The sequence below is a fragment of the Cryptomeria japonica genome, chromosome 8 (assembly GCF_030272615.1).
Source record: "Cryptomeria japonica chromosome 8, Sugi_1.0, whole genome shotgun sequence".
Classification (NCBI taxonomy): Eukaryota; Viridiplantae; Streptophyta; class Pinopsida; order Cupressales; family Cupressaceae; genus Cryptomeria; species Cryptomeria japonica.
Window position 1 is genome coordinate 394,575,351 of NC_081412.1, and position 10,423 is coordinate 394,585,773.

The 10,423-nt window shown below is 31.6% G+C and overlaps 1 protein-coding gene across 1 annotated transcript; it reads left to right on the forward strand.

Annotated features, from left to right (window-relative positions):
- Nucleotides 1-3,520: 3,520 nt before the first annotated feature.
- On the forward strand, nucleotides 3,521-5,807 carry LOC131079435 (LOB domain-containing protein 4). The gene is made up of 2 exons (XM_058017383.2): nucleotides 3,521-3,816; nucleotides 5,178-5,807. The coding sequence occupies exons 1-2, from the start codon at nucleotides 3,640-3,642 to the stop codon at nucleotides 5,487-5,489; spliced, it is 489 nt and encodes a 162-aa protein (XP_057873366.1). The 5' UTR covers nucleotides 3,521-3,639; the 3' UTR covers nucleotides 5,490-5,807.
- The last annotated feature ends 4,616 nt before the right edge of the window (nucleotides 5,808-10,423 follow it).

Sequence of the window (10,423 nt, forward strand, 5' to 3'; positions counted from 1 at the left end):
GGTACCCATGCTCCTCAGAAACGCCTGCCCGTTTTCCAAATAGTAAAAATATTGGAAAATGTTTAAAAAAATAAATAAATATATTTCAAAAACGGATGCCTGTTTTTTTCAAATCGGGCACCCGATTTGAAATAAACGGGCGTCCGTTTAGCTTCGAGCACCCGTTGCTAACGGACACCCGTTTTTTGGTGGCTCGGGCACTCGAAGCTAAACGGGTAAAAATCGGGCACTCGTTTCTAGCGGGCTCATTTCCCAACCCGCGGACTTCCATGGGATTGGGACCCAACTTTGTATGTTTACCCAGATGTTTGATTAATAATTATATGTCTCAATGAAACACATTTTATTTGCAAATTTAATATATAAATGATTGTTTAACACTTCTATAGATATGAAAGAAATACCATAAATGAAAACAATATTCTTTCATTGTAAAAAAGTAATTATATACTCTTATGTTCAGTCTTTTTATTCATTCATATTGGTATTTGCAACTACTCTAACAAAATACTTAATTTTGTAAGAATTGTATTGTTTCTAAAATTTGATAACATGATTTATATTTATATTTACTTTAATAAAAATTTCTTTTAATTTTTTTATATAATATTATCAATTTTTTTTAATATTCTTATATTAACATAATTTAACAATATATATAAATGATAGCGTTGAAAAGTCTTTTTTTTTTTCAAAATATATTGTATAAAATTCAAAGTACAAATTACCCAAATAATCAATTTGTATTTAAGATGTATATAATTTTAATTTCCTGAACGAATAAAAAAATTGTTAAAATATTAGTGTTTGATGCATACAAAAGGTGGACAACATGACCATAGTTTCTAATAGATGCAACATTTTGAATATGGTCATTAATTGTTACATGTATGAGGCTTAAGGACAATATAGTGTAATAATAATAAGTATCCACCTTTATATTCTCTCTAACCAAAGATGATTTTTAGATGATGAGGTCAGCGCATAAGCAAAATGAGATCTGCTTGGTGGGAGAATGTTACCATAAAACATCTAGGTAAAAGAGCTAAAAACATTCTCCAATCAAAATTCCAAAATGTGATAGAAAGTGTGTAATATAATCTCATAATTAGTAGTACCTTTTTATTTTTATTTTTTTGAAAAACCATCCTATTGAATCTATTATTAAATAAATATAGTTTTTTCAAGATATAAAATATATATTTATGATAAATAAATAAAAAAATTTATTGTAAAATATGTAATTTTGATTGTAAATAAAAAATTGTATGAAGTTAATATCAATATTTAAAAAAAAAATTGGTCATCGTCTTTTCTTTTTTTAAATATAAATTATTTTATTGAAAATAATATTAAAGGGTTGCACTTTAATTGAACAAACACAATTAGTGAGGGTGATGGTGGATTCTTGATTATGCCTTCCACCAAGATTCAAACTTTGCAAAGTATGATATAAGGGAAGAGACTGAGAATGTGCCTTGAGTGAATTTAGTAGAATGAATATCCCTTAACCCTTGGCGCTTAGTCAAATAGATATTAGCATATATTTGTGCACTCATATTGAGATTTAGTAGAATGGGTACTACTTAGTTTTTGGCTCTTAGCCAAAGAGGTATCGACATATACTTGTGTTCTCATATTGACATTTGGTAGAATGGGTACCTCTGAATACTTAACTCTTTGAGTCAAAAAGGTATAAGCATAAACTTGCGCTCTCATATTGAGAAGAGCTATCAACATATATTTGTGCTCTTTGGCTCTTAGACTAAGATGCATAACATAGATTTGTGCCTTCATATTGGAATTTGGTAGAATAGATATCTTTTAGGTTGTAGCTCTCAAACAAAGAGAACATAGACTTGTACTCTCGTATCAAAAAGATATACCAAAAATTTACACAATCAAATCCAAAAATCATGCAATCAACAAGTACTCACACAAACTTATACTCTTATATCAAATATAAAAAAAATCTTATAAATAATAGAAAATCCTCTCAAACGTAAAAAATATTTTATTTTTATACTAAAATTATTTTTCTTATAAAAATAATACCTACTACAAATTAAAAATAATTTATAAACACCAGAATAAAAACTAGGAACTATGAAACAGAAGCAGTTGATTAAAATCTAGGAACTATGAAACGGAAGCAGTTGATCAAACTAGTAAATTTCAACAACTACAATAACAAATAGCAAGAGTGGGAAGCAGAGAAAATATATAGTATGAACAGAAAGAATTTCTAAAAAAAAAATCTCAAACTAGTGGTAATATTTTCTCGTGGGATTACCTAAACGTAGAATTCGAGACGAGATAATCTACACCTTTTTGCACTATCTTTTGAAAAGATCTTTAAATTCATGCGTACTGCTAGTGCTTTTTACACTTGAACTTGGCCACTAGAAAGTTAACAACATTTAATAAAAAGTAATAGAAATGAAGTATAAATAAAATAGTCAAAATGACAGACAAAATGGTCTATACTTTTTTATCTCCCATCATTGTCTATGTCATTATAGCTTTTTTCCAAGGTAAAAAAGTTTAATGGCTAATTGTCAAATGGCTTACAAATCTAGGAACTTCCTTACCCAAACAGATTTTTTATGTTATAGATAAGTAATATTATTAAATTATTTTTTCATTTTTAATAATTATGTAAAAGTTAAACATAATACTTGATATTAAGCATGATTGCTCAAAATTATATCAAGTCTATTTAAATTAATAACTAGCCCATTGGGATATAAACTAGTGGATTATAGTCTAGTTGAATATTTATGGATTGTAGTGTAATTCATATAAATAAAAAATATAATATATAAGAATGTTGTAAAGTTGTTTTTGGATGAAAATAATTGGATTATATTAATATTAATATCTTATATAATAAACATATTATACTATGGTGAGTAAGTTATATTTAAATTAGAAATTGGTTTTGGATTAGTAGTCACAAATAGGGAGATCTTTGTATGTCAAAAATCACATGAAGATCAAACCTTAACTAATCATATCTTTCAAGTTTAGACCTTCATGGATGGTGTAATTAAAAAACAGTGCATATGTTGTCATCCTCGCCAAACATACTCAACCAATAACCTACAACCCTTTGAAAATTAGTATAAAGTAGAAGACTAATGTTATTTTGGGATGTAAATAAACAGATTATCTAGATATGAACATCTCTATCTTTATTAGATGGGTATATTACAATATGATCAATAAAGAATTGCGTCTGTTAGCAGTTACAAGTAGGAGGATCGTATTTGTCAATGTGACGTTGGTAACCTTCTAAAATCTAGATCTCACATATGATGTAATAAAAAAAAACATATTATCATCTTTATTAAAAATATTCAATGAATTAACCCCAACCCATGAAAAAATATGTTGTATATAGATGAAAAAAAAAAATTGGAAGCATTATCCTCTAAGATGCTAATGTCATCATTTCCATTAACGTAGTTGACTAGCAAAACATAGAAGGAAGTTTGACGTTTAAAATCCATGTCTGCTAAACGCAGATGCAGAAAAAGTAAACTTTGGATTCCACACCCATGGCTATTATATTAATTTACTTGGAGGTGTGGTTTATTGTGTGTAAGAAGCAGGCAGAGAGAGAGGGAGGAAGGGAGAATGAGAGAAACAGGTAGCAAATCCAGTAGCATGTCACCATGTGCAGCTTGTAAGCTTCTCAGAAGAAGGTGTGCTAAAGACTGTGTCTTTGCACCATATTTCCCCTCTGATGAGCCCCAAAAGTTTGCCAATGTTCACAAGGTTTTTGGAGCTAGCAACGTCAACAAAATGCTTCAGGTTAGCTTCATCAGTAAGAGTTTTTACTGATTTATATGCAGAATGGTCATTAAGTTCATCATGGTCTCAAGACTTCTCCAGTGATCCATGGAGAAGATTTGTTGGAAGCCATGTTGAATCTAGGTTTTGGGTTATTCTGATCTTTAATAAGAACGATCGATGTTGTGTAAAGGTGTTTCTGAAATTGACTGTGTTAGAGTTTAACATAGATATTAGTTAGGGTCTCTATAAAGAGTCCTGATGGGTCTAGAAGTCCCAGAACTTGCTGAATTCTAAGGGTTCCAAGCATTCTTGTAGTTATGTTTCTGCTTTCATTAGAGACTTGAGGCTTTTTTCCATAAAAATTGGACAGAATTGCACTACATACTTATGGAAATGAACTTTGAAGAGAGGCAAAGTCCATAAATTCCATCAACTATCTGAGTTTAGTCTTTACGGTGGCTTGGCTGCCTCTTGTTTGATGATCCATCTGCTCAAAAGCAAGGTGTGATTATCATTTATGAAATAGTTTATATGTTATTCCAGAAGTAATGTATGGATTAACAGGTTTGATGTAATAACTGTCTGAAGTCGGGCAAAGGAGGTCAATTAAAAGCACAAAACTTTCACAGTTTTTAACTTTCCCACGAAGATTCCTGGATTAGATTATGGAAGTTTTTTTTTTGATTAACGTGTCAGATCGCACTCCACGATCAGTTGTTTCTCTTCTCTTGTTTGCTCATCCTGATAGTGGATCGTAGAGTGCTTCGATTCAGATCACACTCCAAGACCCGTTTCTCTTCTTCCACGTGCTCATCCTGATAATGGATCGTAGAGAGTGATCCCTTTTGCGTGCTCATACAGCACCGATAATGGATCATATAGAGTGATCCCTTTTGCGTGCTCATACAGCACCGATAATGGATCATATAGAGTGATCCCTTTTGTGTGCTTTTCTTGATAATGGATTGTAAAGAGTGATTCCTTGTGCTTGCTCGTCCTGATAATGGATCGTAAAGAGTGATCCCTCTTGCTTGTTTGTCCTGATAATGGATCGTAACAAGTGATCCCTCTTGCATGCTCGTCCTGATAATAGATCATAGAGAGTGATACTTTTTAAAGCATGCCTATGATCCGGCTTGCGTGCAAGTGATCACTTTTGTGTGCTCATCCTAACAATGGATCATAGAAAGTGATCCGAAACGTTGACGAAGAAAAAAGCTTACATAATGTAATCGAGGAACATTCAAGCTAAAACTAGGGCATCAAATTTAGGAAGAGCAAAGTCTAAGGAAGATAGGGGTGTAGAATGATTAAGTACTGTTTCTATGGTCAAATTCTGTTTTTGATTGAGTCTGATGAATTGTTGTGAATGATTGCAGGATCTTCCACTGGAGCAGAGAGGGGATGCAGTGAGCAGCATGGTGTATGAAGCAAACGCCAGAGTGAGAGATCCCATCTATGGGTGTGTGGGGGCCATCTCATCTCTTCAACAACAAGTAGCAATCTTGAAATCCCAGTTGGCTGTTGCTCAGGCAGAGATTGTTCAGCTGAGAGTTTGCCAGAACAACCTTTCTCATCTGGTGATGAATGGGATGATACTGAATGGAAGTGCCACTGCTACTCCCACTACCACCACCATCACCACTGGAACTGCTTCTTCTTCTCCAGATAATATCAGTCACAGCGGCTGAGGAGTACTATTCTTGGAAAGGTACATGAATGAAGGACAGAGCCGCCCATTGATTTGGGTCCTAACATATCGAATCTGACTGTAAGAGTGAGTGATCATATCAAATCTGGCAGTAAGAGTAAGTGATCGTATCTATCATCTCTATTCTGGTCGATTTTGTCTCTCAGATGTCTTGTCATAAGATGGGTAGTTGTGTATACAACAACTTAGATTTAACATTATGCTGTGCATATACCTATGCTTACAAGATGTATCTCTACCATTATTATTACATTTTTTTTTTTAATTAAATCAACTAGAATATCCTCTTCCTGGTCAAGCTACGGTGCCAAATTTGTTTGTCTCTTTTCTACACGCACGTTCTGACTCTGATCTGGACAAAAAGATCTCTATCACAAATGGGTCATACGTCAAATACATGTGGACTGCTCTTGAATTAATTATTTTGATAAACTGGACTTTTGTCTGGGAAGAAATCCAACCATAGTCTGTACCTAACAAACCATGGAGTGAGTGGGTTAATGCTTTCAATTCTTTTTCATTTTTTTAACCCTAAAATTATTATATTCTTAGTTTGATCAAGACATTTAATCTGGAAAATGGCTTAATGCTTTCAATCCTTTTCATATTTTTTTCCCTAAATTATTATATTCTTAGTCTGATCAAGACATTAAATCTTGAAAGTCTGATCAAGACATTAAATCTTGAAAATGGCTTAATGCTTTCAATTCTTTTTCTTATTATATTCTTAGTCTGATCAAGGCGTTAAAACTTTGAATATCAATGGCTCCACGTATTAAATGATAAATACCCATATCAATCGATGCTTCTCTTATGATTCTCTACAGTCTTATGAACCCGGACAACATTATTAATTCAGGGGCAATGAATAATGCCAATAATTTCTACGCATCATGTATTTTTAAATTCAACTCACTTATATTTTTATTAGTGTTCACACAAATGGTTACAGTGAAAAAGGTGGCTGCAAATTATGTCAAACCTGAGGTAATCATAAAAGCATTACTTACTATAATTTGTTTTCCTCACCATTAAAATCTAATATTCACACAAATGGTTATGGTGGACGGAAAAGGTGGCTGTCATTATGTCAAACTTGAGGTAATCATAAAAGTATGCTTATTATGATTTTGTTGTCTTCATCATTAAAATATAAGTGCATCAAAGTAATTTAAAATCTAAGTGCATCTAATGTAATTAAAATTTAAGTGTATTGAATATATTGCGAGTTTATCAAAGTTAAATAATTGTAAATTTTTATATGTAGATATACTGTTTGTGATCGTGGACAATCGTTATGGTAGATATGGGTGTAGAACATACTCAAACATGGTGAACAATCATTATGGTAGACATGGATGCAAAATGAACTCAAACTATATGTAGTTTTCGAAAACACAATTTAATCCTTTCAAATTGATATATCCCACATGGATTAATAAAAGTGGGAGGCTTTCAATGATAATAGACAATCGTCGTGGTAGATATGGGTGTAGGGTGTACTCAAATATGGTAGACATGGATATAAAATGCACTCAAACATATCTATAAAGAATATGTAGTTTTCAAAAACACTATTTAATCCTTTCAAATTGATAGATCACACAAGAATTAATAAAATGGTGAGACTTTCATCATTGGATTCTTCTAATTGCTACTCATTATTTATTTAAATCACTTAAATAAAGAATAGGGCTTTGTATTTGCAAACTCTTAGATTAAGTAAATTGGAGGGGTGGTGTAAGATGGTTGACATATATAGGTCATATTTGTGGACTATTGATCATGTTATCTCCACTAGGGAAAATATAAATGAAAGTTCTCAAAATTTTAAATCAAAATATGATGGGCCCTTCACATGGTTACATTATCATTCATGCAAGTTGTTGGATATGCTATTAAATAATTAAATTAGATGAAATGCAAACTCCTAACAAAATTAACATGGAGGTGTTAGAAAATCTCTAGGCCATTGATCAAAGAAAAGGTTGATGAGACCTATATGCCTAGTGACTCACAAGTATAAATATTAAGTAATGAGACCTAATATGAAAATGTAAAAATAAAGGCCTCAAATCCAAATAGAGGTGCTCACTTGGAGTATGACAAAGGGCTATCAAAGACATAAGGTTTGTAGACCATTAAATTAATTGTTTGGCCATCTTATCTAACAACTCAACTCAATCCATCAAGTTTTGAAGAAGGGAAGTAAAATATTATGCATTGAAATTATAAATAAAGAACATATTTAACAAGGGAATATAATAAGGCAACATGTAACCATTTATTAAAAGTAGAATAACCCTAAGCAACTAATGTGACTACATTTAAAAGATCAAGAAGAAGAAGAATCACACAAGAAAACTACAAGGTTAAGGCTTCATAATAGTTAAGAAAAAGTCAACTAAAATAGGAACTATAGCATACTCTAGTTGGAAAGTTTGGATAATTTCATATGCCTTTTCTTTAATTTAAACACTTTTATATTGATTTAAAGATTATGATTATTTCGTTATAAATAAGAGCACTCAACTCATCATAAAGGGATTTGAGCCTCTATTAATTTTCAATATTGTCTCAATTAGATTAAATCATAAAGTCTTTCATAAATGTCAATAAGTACAAATGATGATGCTATATGATTTTATGTACCTTTGAAATGACAATGATCAATTATTAATTTCCTCTTGACCCCTTTAAATATCCTAGGGTTCTTGCCTTTTTACACAACGCCCTAGTGAATACATTTAAATATTTTGTGCTTAAGTTAATGGGTATTGATTTATTAGGATTGTATTAGTTGGGTTGAAGATTTTTCCTTTTACATTTTGGTGGTCAAATCCATAGCTATATTCCTCAAACAATTTTAGGGTTTCAACTATAACATTAATTGAAGGCAAGAAAAGGGAAATATAAAGACTATGTATCTAGATTCTTGGGGCATGTGGAGTCAAATTTAGTCAAGGATCAAGTAATATATGTTAATTTTTAAGTTTACAAATACTACATTTATGCACTAGACTATGGGTGATCCCACAATAGTGGGTTACACTTTTTGGTACATCCTATTTTTTGCTAAAATCATGCATTTTGTAGAAAATATAATGATTTAAGCTTTAAGGGGTTTGATTTGAAGTAATTAATTGAGGAGAGTTAGATCATGTTAGAATTCGTGAAATGTGAATCCTGCAAGCTCAGTTGTCTTCTGCAAGAATACCTGTCACACAATAAGAGAATTGAACAACAAAGAGAATTGAAGACAATTAACAATAATTGAATGTATTGCTTTGAAATTGCTTAATTACAATGAAGGATATGCCATCCTTATAAATAAATCTTTTCTAAAGATAGAAACCCTAAATGGGAGAGTCTACAAGATAGACTGAGAGTGAAACACAATGCATAAATCAGTCATGTATGCACAAAAAGCATAATAGACTAATTAATGCATGAAAATCTCCAAATTCTAAATATAGTTTTCTTTTCCTAATTTACATTATGCATGGAGATAAATGTTAATTAATTATTCATAATTAATTAATTAACTAACTAATAAATGCCAATAATTAATTACTAACTAAGGCATCGATTATTTAGTGAATTAATGCAATTAAGTGAATAATTAATATATGAATTATTTATTCCAACACCCCCTTGTACGCACAACTGGGAGAGAGACAAAGATGTAGGAAAAAACATGCAAAGATGTATGCAAGATGAGTCCCGACCTAAATCTTGATGAGGTACCCATGAACAAACATGCAAGTTTCTCAGAAATGAAGCAAAGGACAAAACCGAGTGGGAACAAAACTCCTCTCCAAAAGAGAAACAAAAAAGAAAGTACAAAATAAATGTCTCAAGAGACTCTCTCAATAACATATGTACTACTAACCCCCCCATGAGAGAGGATCGAAGCTCCAAAGCCCCCCCATAATGATATAACCCATGTGCAATTGATCAAACCAATGTGGCTCCAATGTGGAGGAAACAAAATCAACAGACAAAGAAGAGAAAAAAACATGTATGTAAGGCAAAACCGGAAGGCCTGGATGTTGATCAAAGGAGAACGCATGATGATCTTGTAAAGGAAGCTCCAATGATGGTGGGCTAACAAATGTGTTGAATTTGTCATCTAAGAGGGAATTAACATCCTCTTATATGTCCTCAACAACTGCATTAGTGGGCTCAATGTATGGAGCTACAATGGGTAAGTGCACCAAGATGGTGAATAAAAAGGGAAGTATAAGTGGCTACTTTTTTAATTTTTAATTTTTATTTTTCTGAAAACGGGTAAACCTGAACTTCAAAGAGATATTTGAAGGTTGTGCACTAAAAACTAGGAGTTGAGAAAAGAATAAGAATTGTAGTTCTCTGAATCTAGTTTCTAAACTACTATTTTTAAAAAAAATTGGATAAGATTAAGAGGGTCAAACCTTTCACGCACAAAAAATTGTTCCTGATTTTTTCAGAAAAATATAACATAGCTGTTTTCATGCGCTGCACAAAATATATAGTTAAATTTACTAGTTTGCAAAAACCTTTTGTAGGATGATAGGTAAGAGTGAGATCTAGAAGTTGTCTATTTTTTTGTAATTTTATGTTGAGTATTTTTTTTTTAATGATTTTTTGAAGTGATGGTATCCTGAAAATTTGGTACATGTTCGTGCGCTGGGCATAACTTGCATCAAAATAATCAAAAATGAAAAATTATTTTTTTAAAAGTGTATAGAATCTAGTGTAGAACAATAATATGTAATTTATTTTAAATTTGGTCAAGTATATCAAAATTTAATAAAAAAATGGTAGACATATGTCTATGAGGACTGTCAAGGCATTGGTAAAGAAAATTAAAATTTACTATGCTAATGTTGTCCAAAAATAGAAAGAAATATATGGTCAGAAAACTGAGAAGAC

What these genes read in the sequence shown, in the direction of transcription:
- LOC131079435 (XM_058017383.2), top strand. Translation starts at nt 3,640, where the DNA reads ATGAGAGAAACAGGTAGCAAATCCAGTAGCATGTCACCATGTGCAGCT. An exon ending in ACGTCAACAAAATGCTTCAG is followed by an intron (nt 3,817 to 5,177) that starts GTTAGCTTCATC and finishes GAATGATTGCAG; the next exon opens with GATCTTCCACTGGAGCAGAG.